This window comes from Nycticebus coucang, chromosome 18, assembly GCF_027406575.1.
Source record: "Nycticebus coucang isolate mNycCou1 chromosome 18, mNycCou1.pri, whole genome shotgun sequence".
Lineage (NCBI taxonomy): Eukaryota > Metazoa > Chordata > Mammalia > Primates > Lorisidae > Nycticebus > Nycticebus coucang.
The window spans coordinates 58,483,162-58,503,393 of NC_069797.1; the positions used below are offsets into that span (position 1 = coordinate 58,483,162).

Consider the following 20,232-nt stretch of genomic DNA (forward strand, 5'->3'; position numbering starts at 1 on the left):
GCGCTACAGCTTCCAACAGATGTCGGGTGCCACTTGGTTCACAAAGGCCATGATCACTGCTGATCAGTTTATGGGGCCTTCAGGGTCCATGGGGGTGTAAGTATGGTATGCCTCTAGGAGGAGCTCCAGAAAGGCCCCAGGGGCCTCCTCCTTACCCTGCTGGATTTGACTAACTTTGGCCAAATTAGTGGGCTTCCAGGATGTCGCCTGGAAACCTCCCATGAGAACCTGGCGGTAGACCTTGATTCTCTCTTTACCTTCAGGGGTGTTATAATTCCGGTCTGGCTGGACGAGGGGGAACCCTTCAGCCACCCTCTCAGGGTTGGAAGTAGGGTTCCCGTCATCCCCTGGGACAAGCTTCCGAGCCTCTGCCAGGATTCTCTCTCTCTCCTCCATTGTGAATAGAATCTAGAGGAGCTAGCTGCAATCATCCCAGGTGGCCTGGTGGGTGATCAAGATGGAATCTAACAAGTTAATCAGCCCACTAGGCTTCTCTGAAAACGGGGAGGTCTGCATCTTCCAATTATATAGGTCGCTTGTGGAAAACAGCCAGTATATGACATTTTGGCACCCATGGGCGTCTGGGGCCCCCACAGCTCTTAAGGGGAAGGCCATGGAGTCTGGTTCAGGGCCCGCTCTATGAGCTCTTTCCCTCTGGGTTCTTCCCCTAGTGTGCGGTCCCTCCCCTCCCTCAGCCCACGCGGGTGCCAGTGGTTCTGCCTCATTCCCTCCCACGTCCTGGTAAGGGGGTGGTGCCAATAACACAGTCTCCTCATGTGGATCAGTGGAAGGGTGCAGGACCAGGCAGGGAGGTGCAGTGGGCTTTCAAGTTCTGACAGCCAGAACTGCAGGCTCTTGCAGAAGGAAGGGTTGTAACCAAGGGGGTGGTCGCTCCACCAAGGCCTACCAGGTAGTAATGTAGGCCACCTGGTCAGGGTGGCCCGGCTTTCCATACACAATGTCCTTGACCTGATAAATGGTTGGGAGGTGGAATGTTCCTTCCTCAGGCCACCCGATGCCGAAGGTTGGCCACTCACTCTGGCAGAAGGTGATCAGCCTGTTTTTCTTGACTACCAGCCCTAAGTTGGTGGCTTCTCCTCTGACCTCTTGGAAGAGGGTCAAGGGGATGGTCTGGGCTTGCCCCATCCTGAGAACTAAGGAGCAGATGTATTAAAACAGGGTGTGAAGAATTCTCTGAACAGGGTCAAGTATGCGAACAGGATCACCAAAAAGAAATAAAAACAAGTTAATGCTACCCGTTCCCTGGCAGACCAATCCAGAGGGGTGGCGCTACCAAGCCCAACACCAACAAGGATGAAGAGAATAATGACTGCCAAGCCAAAGGCACACCAAGCGCTGAGGGGTGTAGGATACATAGAAATAAGTAGGTTAGTAGAGCAACTTCAAAGGGGTAAAAATCTTGCAGGGTCCCTTGGAGGAAAAGATCCGCAACCCACTCACAGACATCCTCAGGAGCGTTCGTTAGGGGACGAGACCAATCCTCCAAGAGACACCACACAAATGATTGGAATTTACACCTTAAACACAAACTAACAGACATGCATTCCTAATGTTCCGCCAGCCTCCCAAGAGGTATCAACTCAGCTGCTGGGGGGGGAGGGAGGACCCTAACCCACCGAGCAACTGGTACCCTGGTGACGGGGACTCTAAGCTCTCTGCAGGGCCTTCCATCTGGCCGCAGGGACTCTAACCCTCAGTCAGATCGGCCAGGTGGACAGGAGAAGTCTCTCTCAGCCCACAGCCAGGACCCCACATCCGCCTAGGGCCCCCAGCTACCCAAAACTCTAGGCGCTAGACAATCGACACACAACTCACTGGTGTGGAGCACTCTGTGTGGGGTGGGGGGGAGGGGTCTCAGGGATGACTATCCCGGACAAGCCCCCAAATGTTGGGACCGAAATCACCACTGAGGGACCACTGTACCCACATGTAAAAGCAAGGGAGTGTCTTTATTCAAGCATATGCCTGGGTCACTCCACCCTACAGTGTAGCTGTGGAGGGGGATCTCAAAATGGCACGGGGTGGGGGTGGGGGGAGGTTTTTAAAGGCACATAGGGAAATTTCATCAGGCGTTTGTCAGGAGGGGTTGCCATTGGCTGAGCTGTTGTCTAGGGGTGCTTGGCCCCACCTGATATGTGGGAGGTGCCATGGGGTGAGTTTGCTAGAAACTTTCTAGGAAAGGATGCCTGTCCACTTCTGATAGGCTGGCCCCACCTGGGCTGATCAGTCCTGCCCAGAAGGGGCTGGGTTCCAAAATGGAGCCTTACTTACAAAATGGAGTCACATTTGGCCTCTTCACTGCCTCATTGAGAAGTGCCGTTAAATGTAAAATACAGGCCAGATTTCAAAGATCTGGCATGAGAAATGAATGTGTAAGATCACAATATTTTTTTTAACTTTTTTTTTTATTGTTGGGGATTCATTGAGGGTACAATAAGCCAGGTAAGATCACAATATTTTTTATAATGATTACATGTTGAAATAACGTTTGGATAAACTGAGTTAATTGTTACTAAAATTAATCTCACCTGTTTCTTTTACTTTTTTAATGTGGTTACTATAAGACTTTAACCTACATACGTGACTCACATATTTCTAGGCACTGAGACAGTGCCCTGGCCCATTTTATTAAGTGACATAACCACCTTTGATAAATACACAGAATGAATGGGTGGTGAATGAAGAGATACAGTTTCAGGCTTCCATTAGGAAAATGGATACAGCATTGCCCTAGATTATAAGTTAGGAGATCTGGATTCTGGTCCAGGGTTTACTGGAAACAATGTGTAACCCCAGACAAGACCTACCTCCTCTGGGCGTCAATTTGCCCATGAGGTAGCTGAGGTTCTGAGGTTCATGAGAATCAGTGGTGGAGAAAGGTACCAGAAAAGCCTGGCACAATGGAACTTGTCTTCTGTTTGGTTTTAGCTTAAGCACTCGGGCTGCGGCCAACCGGCGGAGAAAGCTGGAATCACAGACCAGACCCCCCCAAACTCAGTACCCCGGCGGCCGCTTCCTCAAGCTTACGTCACTGGCGCGCGACGGCATGGTCCACCGGGCAGCAGCCGCTTCGCTGAAGGAGAGTTCCGGGCCAAAAGAGGGGCGAACAGTTTCCGGGTCTCCTGGAGGCTCATTCCTTGGCAGGCTATACCCCACCGCTTTCCCTATTAGTTCACTCCTACCCGGTCCAGAAGCACAGGTGATACGAACCCAAACCGGAGCGTGCAGAGCCGAGTTTCAGCGCGGCTGCGCAGGGCACAAGCACATCCTCGCTGGAGTCTCGGCGATTGGCTGTGACGTAATTTCCGGTGTGAGCGGCGAAAGCCGGGAGGGCGAGCGAGAGAGCGAGCAGGCAGTAGGCAGCCGGCTGGCGGGCGGACGGACGGCACGGAGGGAGGGAGCGAGCGAGCAGTGAGTGTGCCAGCGAGGGCGGCCGGGTCCCGAGGGCAGCCGAAATTCCTCAGGTCCCTCCGGCCCCCTCCCCGGAGCCGACAGCGCCTCCGGTCTCCAGCGGAGCGGACACGGCCCGGCCCGGCCATGGCCTCGTTGCTGAAGGTGGATCAGGAAGTGAAGCTCAAGGTAGCGGCACCGGTCCAGGCCATTTTACCCCTTGTTTCGATCCCCCAGTAGTCTGACCGGCTTCCCAAGCTCCGTGGCGTCTTTGTTTCCCGGGGGACACCAACTCTAAGCTTCCGCTTGGCTCAGCCCTGCCCCCAACTCGTGGGGACGGCATTGGGGTAAAAGATAATCTGGGATGGCTTTCTGTACCTCTTCTGGTGATGGAGAGCCCCGGGGACACCTTCGCGGACACGTGTTGGATTCGGTGCTTTAAGCCAGTGACAGCTGGAAATCCCCCAGCACAGCAACGTCTCCGCCCCTGACGCTGCTACTGACTCTGCCCTTGACGGCTGGCCTGCCTCGCATAGTAGGCCGGGTCTGGGTGGGGGTTGGCACGTTTGTGAGCTCACATCCCTCCTTAACTACCTGTCTCTGCTTATCAAATTCAGACAGCTTCAGATACTGGGAGGGAGGGAAGGGCGGGAGGGAAAGGAGAGGAGACAGGAGACAGGTGGGTGCTAGCCTCAGTCCTGCTTTCCTCTCCTGAGATGGAGAAATGGATCCTCAAAAAAATTAAGTATTTGCAATCTGGGGCTCTCTCAGCTTCTCACTACAATTGCAAGGTGAGGGAAAGATAGCTGAATTGGGGACTCCCCCATCCTGCCCTTAACCTTGTGGCCAGGTACTGAATTGTTCTCTTTGTTGATTTTAGGTTGATTCTTTCAGGGAGCGGATCACAAGTGAGGTGAGTGAGAGAAATATAAAAATGAGTGTTGGTTAATAGTAGGGAGTTTGCCAAGAGGAGATACCTGTAGAAAGAGACTGTCCCATAGTTATTAATTCAGCTATGTTTTCTTTCCTCTTAGGCAGAAGATTTGGTGGCAAATTTTTTCCCAAAGAAGTTGTTAGAACTTGATAGTTTTTTGAAGGTGAGAGACCGTTTCTTTCCTAGTTTCCCAGTTGTTTTGGTCCTGATCTTTCTGTCAAAAGAAAAAATTGTCGATTCTGTTACATTATTTGTACTCTCATTTCTTGCCCTTCAATGAAATACTTCCTTGTTCAGCTTGAAAAGACTAATCTGGTTTTGGGGGTGGGGATCTCTTTTAGGAACCAATCCTAAACATCCATGACCTAACTCAGATCCACTCGGACATGAATCTCCCAGTCCCTGACCCCATTCTTCTCACCAATAGCCATGATGGACTGGATGGTGTAAGTGTCCCAAATTTTTTTTTGATTTCTTAAGTAATAGGTTCTTTGTGTCCACTGTTTCCTGGTAAGTTTGAACGTATGTAGAGGGGATAGTGGGATTTTGGATCTGGGAGCTAGGACTCAGTCTTACAGGTATATACTCCTTTAATACCCTGATTTTGGGGCCTGGTGAGGTGGCTCACACCTGTAATCCTAGCACTCTGGGAGGCCGAGGCAGGTGCATTGCCTGAGCTCACAGGTTTGAGACCAGCCTGAGCCAGACTGAGACCTCGTCTCTAAAAATACCCAGGCTTTGTGGCGGGTGCCTGTAGTCCCAGCTACTCAGGAGGCTGAGGCAGAAGAATCTCTTGAGCTCAAGAGTTTAAGGTTGCTGTGTGGTACAATGCCACAGGGCTCTACCAAGGGCAAAAAAGTGAGACACTGTCTCAAAAAAAAAAAAAATTCTGATTTTCATTTATAACAGGTGAATATACTAATAATACTCATAGTGTTAGAGTGAATTTCAAATAGGGCAAATCTAGCTACAAGTTCTTTCAATTTTTCCCATGGCTCCGAGTAAAGACCCTACTTATCTCTGTTTCAGTGTTTCGAGTCTTATTAGAGGATGAGAAGTTCTTGCTATGTAACTGCAGTCCTTGTCTTTGCTGTGCTTATTTATTTATTTATTTTGAGACAGAGTCTCACTCAGTTATCCTGAGGTTGACTGCCATGGTGTCATAGTTTACAGCATCCTCAAACTCTTAGGCTGAAGCAATTCTCTTGCCTCATCCTCCAGGGCAGCTGGGACTATCGGTGCCAGCCACAATGCCCGGCTGTTTTTTTTTTTTTTTTTTACAAGACAGGGTCTTGCTGCAGCTCAGTCTGATCTCGAACCTGTGAGCTCAGGCAATCCAAATCTACCCACCTCCGCCTCCCAGAGTGCTAGGATTAAGGTATGAGCCACTGTGCCTGGCCTACTGTGCATCTTTAGTACACAGTTCTTATCAGTCATATGTCCGCATTCTATTATAACACTGGTGACGCCATATTGTTCTTTGTCTGCATTACTGTTTCATTACTTGTGCATATTGAAGGCAGGAACTACCTTTGTGTGTGTGTGTGTGTGTGTGTGTGGCAGAGTCTCACATTGTTGCCCCCTGTAGAGTGCTCTGGCGTCACAGCAACCTCTAACACTTGGGCTCAAGTGGTTCTCTTGCCTCAGCCTCCCAAGTGGCTGGAACTACAAGCGCCTGCTACAACACCCAGCTATTTTTAGAGATGGGGGTCTCGCTGTAGTTCAGGCTGGTCTTGAATTTGTGAGCTCAGTTGATCTGTGCCCACCTCTGCCTCCCAAAGTGCTGCGATTAAAGGCATGAGCCACCCAGGCAGGAACTATCTTTAATTGTTTTATTTATTTATTTACTTTTATCTTTTTGCTAAACATCCTATAATGCAATTAATTATTTTTGTATCACCAGTACCTAGCATGGATCCTGGTACATAGCAGGTGCTAAGTACATGTTTATTGGTTAAATATTGGGTTTATTTGTGAAACCAGCAGATTTGTACATATTCCCTTAATTATCTCACTTTGCCTTAATTGGTTCCTTTTTCCTATTCTTTATAGTATTCTCCTTTGTCTCCTAATTGCTTAATGTGTTATAGTTCTTGAAAGGTTGGTCTTCCCAACTAGACTGTAAGTTGCTTTGTGGCAAGAACCTTTTCTTAAATCCTTATATGTATTTAAGAAATTGTGCAGAGGGCGGCGCCTGTGGCTCAGTGAGTAGGGCGCCGGCCCCATATGCCGAGGGTGGCGGGTTCAAACCCAGCCCCGGCCAAACTGCAACAAAAAAATAGCTGGGCGTTGTGGCGGGCACCTGTGGTCCCAGCTGCTTGGGAGGCTGAGGCAGGAGAATCACGTAAGCCCAAGAGTTAGAGGTTGCTGTGAGCCGTGTGACGCCACGGCACTCTACCCGAGGGCGGTACAGTGAGACTCTGTCTCTACAAAAAAAAAAAAAAGAAATTGTGCAGAAATTAATAAGACAACAGATGAGGTTGAAGAAAGGTACTTCAAAGGGTACCCTTACTTGAAGGGTATCTTGTGATGCGGATGTGAGTGTTAAAGGCCAGCTAATTCCTGCCTTTTTGTATCCCTTAGCCCACTTACAAGAAGCGAAGATTGGATGAGTGTGAAGAGGCCTTCCAAGGTAAGAGCCACACCCACCTGGCCTCCCCTCACCCTACCTCCTGACCTGTAACCCTGAGAAGCAGGATGGATCTGGTGTTCTTCTGGTCAGGAAACAAATTCTGATCTTATCTCCCAGAGTCAGCATTCCCAAGTCCTCCAAACATGGTCATCATTTAGCACTCTAAACCTAGTTTTCCAATAAACAGAGAGTTTGTCTTAGCATGGATGCCAAAGGAGAAAGATTAGAGATAAGACTACACATCTTAAATTTGTCACAAAAGTCCCAGTTTTGTGTTATGTTTTCTTCTCCTTCAATAATAGTTGTTGGCTGGGAATGGTGGCTCACCCTTGTAATTCCAACACTTTGAAGAGTCCAAGGCAAGAGAATCACTTGAGGCCAGAAATTCAAGACCAGCCTCGGCAACATAGCAAGACCCTGTCTTTACAAAACATAAGAAAAATTAGCTGCAAATGGTGACACATGCCTATAGTCTCAGCTGCTTGGAAGGCTGAGTCAGGAGGATCACTTGAGCCCAGGAGTTCAAGGCTGCATTGAGTTACAGTCATGTCACTGCACTCTAGCCTGGGCAACAGAGCAAGATCCTGTCTCTTAAAAAAAAATTAAAAAAAGGAGAAAAGCAGTTGTTGATACATTAAGTCTTGAAAGCATATATTTACTTTAATGCCTTTATTCTTAAGACTTTAGGTATACCTTAGAGATGGTTGTCTTTTGTTGCATACAGTCTCCTTTTTCATCCTGATAGTAGTATCATGGTAGGATTGTGACAAATGCAAGGCAAGAGGTCATAGCATCTCATAGGTTTGGGGGAAAAGAGAAAAAGATTGGGTATGATACAGCCTCTGACCACCCTAATCATTTGATCCTGTTTCTAACAGGAACTAAGGTGTTTGTGATGCCCAACGGGATGCTAAAAAGCAACCAGCAGCTGGTGGACATTATTGAGAAAGTGAAACCTGAGATCCGGCTGCTGATTGAGAAATGTAACACGGTGAGGCAGGGGCCAGTGTAGCCCTACTTGAACTGTGAAAAATGTTGGATGAGGGGCTGGAGGTGTGAGGGTTGGCAGACTAGGTATCTTGTTCTTGGCATCTGGTCCCAATAGCATAAATTATGTACTTCATGGCTTCAGCAGGAAAGGGCATGGTCCTCCTATATGTGTTTTGGTTCTTTCACCCTCCAGGTCAAAATGTGGGTACAGCTCCTAATTCCCAGAATAGAAGATGGGAACAACTTTGGGGTGTCCATTCAGGTAACATGCTTATGTTATGAACTGTCATCTCTCAAACTTAATCTCCCCTGTTTTGTCTGTTTTTCCTTTCTCTTTGGGGTTGCTGTGGGGTGATACGGCAATGGCTTTTGTCTAACCTGTTTGTTTGTTTCAGGAGGAGACAGTTGCAGAACTAAGAACTGTTGAGAGTGAAGCTGCATCTTATCTGGACCAGATTTCTAGGTAGGGCCACTTGAGCTTGGCCCAGGAATTGGGGGTTGGTGAGGTGTCAAGGGTCTCCTGCAGCTTCCTTCTCTTCTCTCTCCTTCCAGATATTACATTACAAGAGCCAAATTGGTTTCTAAAATAGCTAAATATCCCCATGTGGTAAGTAAGGGTGTTGTGGCCTGAGGGTAGAGGTGGCAGAGTAGGGAGAAGTGACCATTACTGTAAGGAAGGAGCTGTAGTCAATTGGGCCTTGGGGATTTGCTTTTTCCCTTTGTTCTTTCTTACAGGAGGACTATCGTCGCACCGTGACAGAGATTGATGAGAAAGAATATATCAGCCTTCGGCTCATTATATCAGAGCTGAGGAATCAATATGTGAGTAACCATGGTCCTTGGCCACAGTTGCCCTGGCTTCTCTTAGCTCTGTTGATAATTTGCTTGAAACTTTCTGAGGGTTGAGGTGAGGATCCCAGTTTAAATGAGTAAAACAAATACTATCTATCAACTGAGTGTTGAAAACCATGAAATCATTGTGGGTGCCTACCTGAGTTTCTGCTCTGCCTGGGTGGAGGGATATGTAATAACAATGTAAAGGTTAAGATGAGAATGTCAGTGTCAGACAGACTTAGGTTTGACACCTGGCTTTATCTATAATGTGTGACCTTGAGCACATCATTCAAGCTTAAACTTCAGTTTCTTTCTATTTTTTCTAAATGGGACTTTGAATAGAGTATCTACCACACAAAAATGTTTTTTTAAAAATAAGTGGCAAGCACAGCACCTGTTGCTCATTGGGTAGGGCACCAGCCCCATATACCAAGGGTGGCGGGTTCAAACCTGACCCTGGCCAAACTGCAACAAAAAATAGCCCTGCGTTATGGCAGGTGCCTGTAGTCCCAGCTGCTCAGGAGGCTGAGGCAAGAGAATCACATAAGCGCAGGAGTTGGAGGTTGCTGTGAGCTGTGATGCCACAACACTCCACCAAAGTGAGACTCTGTCTTTAAAATAAAAAGAATAAGTGGCAGGCCAAGCTCAGTGGCTCATACCTGTAATCTTAGCACTCTGGGAGGCCCAGGTGGGTTGATTGCTTGAGCTCAGGAGTCTGAAACCAGCCTGACCAAGAGCAAGACCCCATCTCTACTAAAAATAGAAAAACTAGCCAGGCATTGTGGCAGGTGCCTGTAGTCCCAGGTACTCAAGAGGCTGAGACTAGAAGATTCTTGGAACCCAGGAATCTGAGGTTGCAGTGAGCTATGATGCCACGGCACTCTGCCCAGGGTGACTGAGTGAGACTGTCTCAAAAAATAAATAAAAATAAAGGACATAATACGTTGAAGGACTTAGTGCAGTTCCCAGTTTGTTACATGCTCAATACATGTCATTTGTTATTAAACATATGGGGCCTTGGGAATACCCAGTTGTGTCCGGTTGTGTGAGAGAAATGCAACCACCCTGAAAGTACCTGCATTATGTCATTTTGCTCAAAGTCATAGTTTCCAGGAACCCATCTGTGACACTAAGGAGGTATTGCATGGGAATTATTGCTTGAGTATTTGTTGTGTGTGGAAGGTCTTGTTTTCTTTTTCTTTTTTTTTTTTTTGACTTTGGAAGGTCTTGTTTTCTTGGTGAGGTACAGGTTGAACAGATGTGTGATTCCTTGTTTTCTCTTCTCCCAGGTCACTCTACATGACATGATCCTGAAAAATATCGAGAAGATCAAACGGCCCCGGAGCAGCAACGCAGAGACACTGTACTGAGGCCAGGGCCAGAGCCAGGGGACTCTGTGAGTCTGGCTCAAGACCGACATTGCCTTGGTTTGTTACATGACTATCGTGATGGGGAAACTGGCTGGAAATAGTAATCACACCTCTCTGTTTTTAGTTAGAGTCTAATGAAACTCTCATCTAGTTCTGTGATGTGTTTACCTCTTTTTTCAGGCCTCAGGAACTCTTCTATTTCCTTCCCTAATACCCCACACCCAACCTGTCCTAATTTCTGGAGAACTCCAGGTTTGTGTGTGCAGGATGTTGGCACAAGAATACTTGTATTTTCTCTCTCCTCCTCTCTCCCTCCTGTGTCTTGGGCTTTGTGCTTTCTTCATTTTGATGATTAGTTGGTTAGAAGCTGAGGGAATTGGAAGGAAAGTACTAGGTGTTTTTTAGGAACTGGGGTGACACGGACCAGCTTCTCTCTTCCTTACATCAGGTTAGTGTTTCTTGCCTCTGTGGGACATTGAATCCTCCCTGCCACAGTTGCCCTGGTGATGATTTAGGATTTCCCATCTACTTACATCCCACCTTGAACTTGATCATGACAAGGAACACCTTAGGCCTTCAGCTTAATCCCTATCTCCTTCAGATGTTTTTATTATGGGGATTTTCACAGACGTGTGTGCATATATATACCTGTACAGATGTGCACACATGCTCCTTACCCAACATACCCTCTCCCCTCCATGATACGGTCCCTGTCACATACCTTTCAGGAGGTGATAGTGAATTTTTAATGTTAACTACCCAGATAAAAGTCCTATGCCCATCCTCCCTCCTGATGGTGAAGCTTTTTGGTGCCCAGGGGGAGTTGGAGGACAACCAAGAGGTGAGAAGCAGAGGGACTGGGGAAGGCCTCTTCCTCTGACCGGGGCCCTTTTTGACATTATTGCAAAGGCTCCTGTGACTCCTGGTGGTTTTCCCAGGCCAGTTGTAAATTGGGGTGGGAGTGTCTGCAACTGTGAGGTCCAGATGCTGCTGCTCCTGTTGGGCTTTCCCTTTGGGAAATTTTTCTCTTATTTATAGTATTGTGCTTCCAGGGAAAGCAATCATTTGTGTGTATATTTACACATACACACACATATGCACATTGTGTATGTGGAAATATGCTGGGCAAAAACCATAGAAGAGTTGCCTCCTATCTCTTGAATCTTCCAGAGATATCACTTATTGTTACAGCTTTCATGTTAACCCTCATTGGCCCCCAGCTTTTTCTTCTACCAGTGCTGGAGAGTCAGTATATGCAGTCAGCCTGCCAGTGACTCTCAGTGTCTATTTCTGACTTTTATTCTTCCCATCTCTGTCTTCCAATTCCCAATCATATTTCCATCTGGGATGCATCATTTTTACTCCCAATATTCTGTAGAGAAGGAGTCAGGATGCTGTCTTCCCATGAATAGTACTCAGTAACAAACCAATTGCATTTTAGTTGGGCAGTGCCCCCACCCACCCTCCAGATCCCTTTCAGCTAAAACCCTTCCCTTCCCCCACCATGTGTTTCTCAGTTTCCCTTTTTGTTTGTTGGATTGTTCCGCTGCCTCTCCTCACCCTACTACCCTTGAATTGTAATGTAAAATTCTTTTACCATGTCAAGAAATTATTAAAAATACAGGTACTTTGACCTCTTTTTAAAGCCGCAGACCCTGGTGCTATGCTCTGGTGACTAGGGACATACTCATACTCACATGTGTACACATTTGGACACCCACCTCCACAGACATCTCTAGCTACCCTATTTCATGTCTTTGTGCCAGTGAAGCTGCCTCTTTTCTCTGGGATAGTGGAAAGACTAAGGCTTCTGCTTATCAGGCAAGGATGGGTTTTTGATTTCTGCTCAGTCTGAATTATGTCAAAGTTAGCCCTCCCAAACCTAAGCTGCCTCATCTCCCTACTTTGTAACTCCCTAGTTATACCCATGAATGCCAGTAGAGGCTGCTATAGTTCCATGTGTAGGAAATGACCTAGTTCCAGGCATACCCTACCCAGTAATTTTCTTTATCTTATACTGATTCTCCTCTCTGAACAATGTCCTGAGTTTCTTGAGGAGACTCCTGGTCTTAGTTTCAAATTATTTGGAGGGTTGGCTAGGAATTTGTGTCCCTCTAAATAAAAGTTCTTCCCCTTCCACTTGCATGTAACCTTTTGGTTTCCAATAATCCCCCTATTGTCTCTGCAAAAAGTTTTAAGGTCTTAAACAATGGAAGAAACTTCTGCTTTTTCTGTTTCAGAGGAGATGAGTATCCCAAACCAGCACTTTCTGAATGCCCGCCCATGTCAGACTTGATGTGCATGATCACACTTAATCTTTGTGAATCTATAGGATAGTTGGTTGTTTTTTTGTTTTGTTTTGTTTTTGTTTTGAGGCAGAGTCTCACTGCACCCTCAGTAGAGTGCTGTGGCATCACAGCTCACAGCAACCTCAAACTTTTAGGCTTAAGCAATTCTCTTGCCTCAGTCTCCCGAGTAGCTGGGACTACAGGCACTTGCCACAGTGCTCAGCTATTTTTTTTGTTGAAGTTGTCATTGTTGTTTACCTGGCCTGGGCTGGGTTTGAACCTGCCAACCTCCGTGCATGTGGCTGGTGCCTGTGACCACTGTGCTATGAGTGCTGAGCCTCTATAGGGTACTTTTATTCATTCTTTATAGGACAGACTCATCATTACTATTTTCTATAACATCACACAGCTTAGAGATCTCCAAATGTGTTTGCTAAGTCCTAGCCCTGGACTACTTTTCTCGCAGCCTAGATACAAAAAGCTTGAGACTCAATCAAGTCTTGGTATTAGGCTATAGGCAAGATTCAGTGCTCAATGCTGAACTAGGCAGAGGATCCTGGAACTGGTAGGGTGCAGTGCCTGCGGAGGGTAGGAGAGTGGTTCAGTGCTTGCATGTACTACTTGATTGGGATCTGAGATTTTCATTCTTCCTCAGACCTATTCTGGGTGCAGTGTGGGGTTCAGTGTTTTGTTAATCCAGATGCACTCATTTGGTTTGAATGATGGAAATCAGTAGCTGGTACTAAAGGCTACTAGTAAATTTGAACGCAAAGAAGAGGCTGTGCATTAGGAAGTAATACCTTAAGCCAAACCACAGGACAGAAAATTGGAACAGAATTACATAAATCAAGGTCAGAAATTTCCTGTCCAACCCACAGGGTGGAGTTTGATGCATTCCTATTCATCCTAGTGAATATAAACCCTGACCTGAAGGAGTGGCTGGTAGGACTCTGATTTCAGCTCTCAGCATCCACCATGAATCTCAAGATAGTCCTGATGTTCCTGGCACTGTCCCTCATTACCATCTTTGCTCTGATCAGTGTCTTGCTGACCAGCCGAGGTGGTTCCAGCCAGCCTCGCCACTGCCCCTCTGTATCCCACAGGGCCCAGCCCTGGATATACCCTGGCCAGAGCCAGCTGTTCGCAGACCTGAGCCGAGAGGAGCTGACAGCTGTGATGAGCTTTCTTACCCAGCAGCTCGGGCCAGGGCTGGTGGATGCAGCCCAGGCCCAGCCCTCGGACAACTGTGTCTTCTCAGTGGAGCTACAGCTGCCCCCGAAGGCTGTGGCCCTGGCCCACTTGGACAGGGGGAGCCCCCCACCTGCCCGGGAGGCGCTGGTCATCGTCATCTTTGGTGGACAACCCCAGCCCAACGTGACTGAACTGGTGGTGGGACCACTGCCTCACCTCTCCTACATGCGGGATGTGACCGTGGAGCGTCATGGAGGCCCCTTGCCCTATCACCAACGTCCCCTGCTAAAAACTGAGTCTGCTCAAATGTGGAGGCATTTGAAAGAGGTGGAGCTACCCAAGGCACCCATCTTCCTGGCTTCTGTCTTCAATTACAACGGCTCTACTTTGGTACCTCTGCATGCCACCCCTCGTGGCTTGCACCCAGAGGACCGAGCTACCTGGATAGCTCTCTACCATAACATCTCAGGTGTTGGTATTTTCCTTCACCCTGTGGGGCTGGAGCTACTGCTGGACCACAGTGCCCTGGACCCTGCCCGCTGGGCTGTCCAGAAGGTCTTCTATCTGGGGCACTACTATGCAGACTTGGGCGAGTTGGAATGGGAGTTTAAGGCTGGCCGGCTGGAAGTGGTTAGAGTCCCTCTGCCGCCACCAAATGGGGCTTCATCCCTGAGGTCCCGGATCGCCCCAGGTCCTCTTCCCCCTCTTCAGTTCTCACCCCAGGGTTCCCAGTACAGTGTGCAAGGGAACCTGGTGGTGTCTTCCCTCTGGAGGTTTACTTTTGGCCATGGGGTGTTCAGTGGCATTAGGATCTTTGATATTCAGTTCAAGGGAGAGCGAGTGGCCTATGAAATCAGTGTCCAGGAGTGCCTGTCTGTCTACGGTGCTGATTCACCCAAGACAATGGTAACTCGCTATTTGGATAGTAGCTTTGGGCTTGGCCGTCACAGCCAAGGCTTGGTGAGGGGAGTGGACTGCCCCTATCAAGCCACAATGGTGGACATCAATATATTAGTGGGCAAAGGGGCAGTCCAACTGCTCCCAGGGGCTGTGTGTATATTTGAGGAGGCCGGGGGACTGCCCCTTCGAAGACACCACAATTATATTGGGAGTCATTTCTATGGGGGGTTGGCCAGCTCAGCCCTTGTGGTCAGATCTGTGTCATCTGTGGGTAACTATGACTACATTTGGGACTTTCTGTTGCACCCAAATGGGGCACTTGAAGGACGGGTTCATGCCACAGGCTATGTTAATACAGCTTTCCTGAGCGGGGGAGAGGACAGCCTCCTCTTTGGGAACCGTGTGGGAGAGCACGTGCTGGGGGCAGTGCACACGCATGCTTTCCACTTTAAGCTGGACCTGGATGTGGCAGGTGAGTGCTGAGGGGTAATGGTGGAAGGTTGGGGGTATGTGGAGGGAAGGAATCCCCCAGATCAAGCTGCGATCTCTGAAAGAGGCAAGAGCAGGGCATGCCAGCAACAGCAGGAACGATTGGAGTATATTCAACTGTAGTCAGCCTGACACAAGGCTGGCTGGGTGTCTGGCCAAAGGTGGAACAGCCCCCTCCGCTCCCTCCCCCCCCCACCTTCCCCAATCCTCTATTCCCTCTTACAATTGTGAAACTAGTTTAAATGTTATGTCTGTGTTTGATTGCCATTGCCTTGAGTGACACTGGGTGGGGAAGTTGGCCTTATCTGAGGTTGGCAGGGGCTAGAGTTGGGACACTTTGCTTCTTCCTAATTCTAAGAGTCAGTGGGGATGGAAAGGGCAGGGGCTGAGCAGAAGTTGGATGGAGTCTGTCTGATGCGTGTTCAGGATATAGGGGTCATCTGGGTCTTGAGAAGAGGGGGATACTATAGCTGGGAGTGGCCCCACAGGACAGTGCCACTCCACTCTTGGGAGGGCCATCCCATTCCTGTCAGCACAGTGGACTCAGCAACAACACAGCAAGTACACGATAGACTTGCTGCAGGCATAGAAAAAGGGATTTACCAAGTAGGGCTCAAAGCACAGAGAGGACTTGCTGCTCCTGGCATTCTGTTGAGGACAGAAAGTATAATACAATGTAACTAAGCATATTTCTTGTGAAACATTTTCTTCTCTTGAGTATGAATACTGCGGGTGCGCATACACATGCACTTGCATTTGCAGTGGGGGTGTAGGAAAGGCAGAACTAAGAAAAGAACATGATGGAAATGATCATATTGTTTAGATTACTCTTTGACATGTTTGGATTATGACTATTCTGATCTGAGGTTTCTCTTCAGCATTTTTGGCGTTACAGACCTTGTTTTGGGAAGTAACATTAACATTTATTAGATCGCTGATGTGTGCAGCCCTGGCTGGTAATGAGGGAGGCAGTGTCAGACAAGGGCCAGCACAGAGGAACACGATCTGCAGGCTTCAACAGAGCGAGTGCCTCCTGTGCCAGGCGCTTCCTTTAGGCTTTCCCCGTTTAAAGGGAGCAACAGTTTGGACCTGCGAGAAGAAAGTGTATGACCACATGCTGAACTAGGTGATTCAGCAGAATCCCAAAAAGCTCCCAGAAAATTTAGAGAGATGAATCTGCTCACTTCTGTAAATCATTCAAAGTACTCCCCACTTTATTGAGATAGGAAAGCCTCAGAACTGGGAAGAGTTTGCAGGGGACCATAGAAACGGATTGGGGTTTTGTTTTGTTTGAGACAGAGCCTCCAGCTGTTGCCCTGGGTAGAGTGCTGTGGCATCACAGCTCAGGGCATCCTCCAACTCCTGGGCTCAAGCAATTCTCCTGCCTCCGCCTCCCAAGTAGCTGGGACTACAGGCACCTGCCATAGAAAATGGATTGGGTTTTACCATCTAACTTCTTTAAAACAAACATCACAATCCCTTTCCTAGTTACAGGATTATCACTAGTCAGTTGCATGTGCTCCCATTACTGAGCACAGCCATAGAACAGTGTGTGGATTCGGAAATTACTCCCAGTGTAGGTAGACTTGGAAAGTAGGAATCAGAGAAGCAAATTGGTCCAGAGTTTTAATTTAATAGACCAAAGCTAATAACTGTCTACAATGATAGCAACGTTCTATATCTGTTCTGTGACTATAAATAATAGCCGCTAGCCATGTGTGGCCCACTGGACACTTTAAATGTAGCTAGTGTGACTGAGGAACTGAATTTTCAATTTAAATGTAAGTAGCATTGTGACTAGTGGTTACTCTATCAGGGAGGGCAAGTTAAAAGAAGATAGGGAAACCCTCACCCAGACCATCTGGCTCCCACCCAGCACAGTACTCTGTTGCTTTCAGTTGCCTTTTGTCAGGCCAGTACCATGGGCATCATGGGGAAGAGAGACCTGTCTGAATAGCCTTGCCTGGTGTGGAACTCTTCTCCCTTCCCTCATCCTGGCAGGGCTGAAAAACTGGGTGGTAGCTGAAGATGTGGTGTTTAAACCTGTGGCAGCTCCCTGGAGCCCGGAGTACCAGCTGCAGCGCCCACAGCTGACTCGGCAGGTTCTGGAAAGGGAAGATGTGGCAGCTTTTTCCTTGGGAAGCCCCCTTCCCCGCTACCTTCACCTGGCTAGCAACCAGACCAATGCCTGGGGTCACCAGCGTGGGTACCGGATCCAGATCCACAGCCCCCTGGGCATACACATGCCCTTGGAAAGCAACATGGAGAGGGCCCTCAGCTGGGGGAGGTGAGGAGGACACTGGGCTGTGGGTGGAAGGGAAGGATTGGCTCTCTCCCTCCTCCCAGCCCTGGAGACCCCATGGCTTACCATTTGTACCACCCCTCAAATTCCAGTAGATAGGGGGTGGGAAATGGTCTCACAAAGAATCTGATCCAAACTGGGCCAGTAAAGGCCCTTGACATTTTCTGACACCACCTTCCTACAACAATTCCTGGTCAGATACCAGCTTGCAGTAACCCAGAGGAAGGAGGAGGAGTCACACAGCAGCAGCATCTATAACCAGAATGACATCTGGAGACCCTCTGTGGCCTTTGCTGACTTCATCAACAATGAAACCCTCTTAGGAGAGGTTGGTAGCCTTAGGGGAACAGAGGAGAAGGGGCTCCTCTATGCCTGGGATCTTGGCTGCTCAGCCCCTAGCCATAGGTTGGAGGGATAGATTCCCAGTTCTCAGATGCAGGGGCCAAGAAGTTTTCTGATGGCCAACACAGATCACCCCTCCTGGGGTGAGATTTAGCTGTGGGAAGGACACTGACCCCCTGTTTCTGTCTTGTATAAGTGTGAAGCGGGGCAGAGGCAGAAGCCAGGCTGAGGCTGGAGGTGGGAGATGATGGCTAAGGGTGGTTCTTTGGGTCTTGCTTCTCTAGTCCTCTAGCTCCTCCCTCTTCCTGTCTTCCTGCAGGATCTGGTGGCTTGGGTTACAGCCAGCTTCCTGCACATTCCCCATGCTGAGGATGTCCCCAACACAGTGACATTGGGGAACAGAGTTGGCTTCTTGCTCCACCCCTATAACTTCTTTGATGAGGACCCTTCCATCTTTTCCCCCGGCAGTGTTTACTTTGAGAGGGGCCAAGATGCTGGACTCTGCAGTGTCAACCCTGTGGCCTGCCTGCCACAATTGGCAGCCTGTGTCCCAGATTTGCCCCCTTTCTCTTATCAAGGCTTCTAACCCTCAGCAGGAGTGGGAATTGGAGGGGGTTAGACACGTTACCTTTCTCTTTGTTTTCACTTTTTGTTCCCTATGTTTTGTATTTTTTGAGACAGGGTCTTGCTCTGTCAACCAGGCTAGAGCACAGTGGCATCATAACTCACTGCAGCCTCAATTCCTGGGCTCAAGCAATCCTCCCGCCCCAGCCTCCCAAGTAGCTGGGACCATACGGACCTGCCACACACTGGGCTAATTTTCTTATTTTTTGTACAGTTGGGGGTCTCACTATGTTGCCCAGGGTGGTCTTGAACTCCTGGGCTCAAACGGTCCTCTTGATCAGCCTTTCAGTCTCACAAAGAGGTGGGCCTGTTTCCTGTGATTTTATCACATCTACACCCCAGACTCCCACCCTTTCAACATTCCTTAGGAAGCAACCTCTTCCCACAATAAATTCCCACAAATTCTTGTATATCACTTTGGTTAATTATTATTTTCTGTTCATTTAAAAAATGACAAATCTTGGGCAGCGCCTGTGGCTCAGTGAGTAGGGCGCCGGCCCCATATGCCGAGGGCGGAGGGTTCAAACCCACCCCCAGCCAAACTGCAACAAAAAAATAGCCGGGTGCTATGGTGGGTGCCTGTAGTCCCAGCTGCTCGGGAGGCTGAGGCAAGAGAATCGCTTAAGCCCATGAGTTGGAGGTTGCTGTGAGCTGTGTAAAGCCACGGCACTCTACCGAGGGCCATAAAGTGAGACTCTGTCTCTACAAAAATAAAAAAAAAAAAAAATGTCAAATCTTGGCTTGGCTTCCAAAGCTTACTGGTTAGAGAGCCAGCCATATACACCAGGTGTGGTGGGTTCGAACCCAGCCCAGGCCTACTAAACAATGACAACTACAACAAAAAAATAGCTGGGCATTGTGGCGGGCACCTGTAGTCCTAACTACTTGGGAGACTGAGGCAAGAGAATCGCTTAAGCCTAAGAGTTTGAGGTTGCTGTGAGCTGTGATGCCACGGCATCCTACGGAGGATGACATAGTGAGACTCTGTCTCAAAAAAAAATTTTTTTTTTAATGATTTTAAAATATTCAATCTAGCTGGGCGTTGTGGCGGGCGCCTGTAGTCCCAGCTACTCGGGAGGCTGAGGCAAGAGAATCGCTTAAGCCCAGGAATTGGAGGTTGCTGTGAGCTGTGTGAGGCCACGGCACTCTACCGAGGGCCATAAAGTGAGACTCTGTCTCTACAAAAAAAAAAGAAAAAAGAAAATATTCAATCACATCATAAATTCTCAGAAATGCCACTCACAAATAGCTGGCATTCACGTTACACAAGACATTTCTTTATGCGCTCACATTCAAAAGGAAGTGTAGATAGAATTGTGTAGAACAGATGTGTAATTATAATAAAAAAATTACAGGAGTTTTACTTGAATTTATTCTGTTTGATAGTTTAACTATCTGGAGTCCCCTAGAGACTATTAAGGACTCTGGCCAAGGAAGTTAGCAATGGGCCGGGGCGGGAAGTGGGGAGGGTTTGGATGAGGGTGGGTGGATATACCTGGCCAAGGAACTTTGCTTAGGAAGCTGAAGGGGCTGTGAGTGAAGGTTTCCTTGGAAGAACAATATCGTGAAGTCACAGGAAGTGCATCTGGCCCTGGGAAGGGGTGGTGGTGGAAATAAAGAGGGGCAAAGGCGTGAGGGGCTGCTCTGCATAGACCCAGATCCCTCTGGGTGCTGCATTTTGGTACACAGGCCATCCAGCTGCATTATCCTTAAATTTTCCTTCCCCAACACTAACCCTGACCCAGAAAGCAATCTGATTTGGCAGCTATAAACCAAGCCATGTAAGGTCATCACTGCTGCCCTGCTCAGACCCGCCCCCAAGACAGGCTGCCCCACCCCCTGCCCCAGCCTCCCTGTCTTTCCCACCCTCAGTCATAGGCGGCTGACTCAGTCCCAACTACTGAGAACCTCAGCCAGAGTCCAGG

At 48.4% G+C, this 20,232-nt stretch overlaps 2 protein-coding genes and 1 long non-coding RNA gene across 4 annotated transcripts; 2 read left to right on the top strand and 1 right to left on the bottom strand.

Annotated features, from left to right (window-relative positions):
- The first annotated feature begins 3,092 nt into the window (after positions 1 to 3,092).
- PSME3 (proteasome activator subunit 3) lies at positions 3,093 to 11,811 on the top strand. Of its 2 annotated transcripts, none has more exons than XM_053568931.1 (11): positions 3,093 to 3,600; positions 4,292 to 4,324; positions 4,446 to 4,508; positions 4,687 to 4,791; positions 6,929 to 6,977; positions 7,856 to 7,968; positions 8,161 to 8,229; positions 8,363 to 8,430; positions 8,520 to 8,574; positions 8,703 to 8,789; positions 10,091 to 11,811. In XM_053568931.1, exons 1-11 carry the CDS (start codon positions 3,559 to 3,561, stop codon positions 10,169 to 10,171), a joined length of 765 nt encoding a protein of 254 aa, XP_053424906.1. In that variant the 5' UTR covers positions 3,093 to 3,558; the 3' UTR covers positions 10,172 to 11,811. The 2 variants fall into 2 exon arrangements, with proteins under 2 accessions (XP_053424906.1, XP_053424907.1); XM_053568932.1 differs by lacking the exon at positions 3,093 to 3,600 and adding an exon at positions 4,098 to 4,202.
- Positions 11,812 to 12,014: 203 nt separating this feature from the next.
- Positions 12,015 to 18,854, top strand: AOC2 (amine oxidase copper containing 2). Its single transcript, XM_053568922.1, has 4 exons — positions 12,015 to 15,022; positions 17,041 to 17,326; positions 17,540 to 17,669; positions 18,003 to 18,854. Exons 1-4 carry the CDS (start codon positions 13,435 to 13,437, stop codon positions 18,267 to 18,269), a joined length of 2,271 nt encoding a protein of 756 aa, XP_053424897.1. The 5' UTR covers positions 12,015 to 13,434; the 3' UTR covers positions 18,270 to 18,854.
- Positions 17,064 to 20,058, bottom strand: LOC128570069 (uncharacterized). Its single transcript, XR_008375518.1, has 3 exons — positions 19,803 to 20,058; positions 17,408 to 17,593; positions 17,064 to 17,144 (listed from the first exon to the last, which is right to left on the bottom strand). It is a non-coding gene; the product is annotated as an uncharacterized LOC128570069 (long non-coding RNA).
- Positions 20,059 to 20,232: the final 174 nt, after the last annotated feature.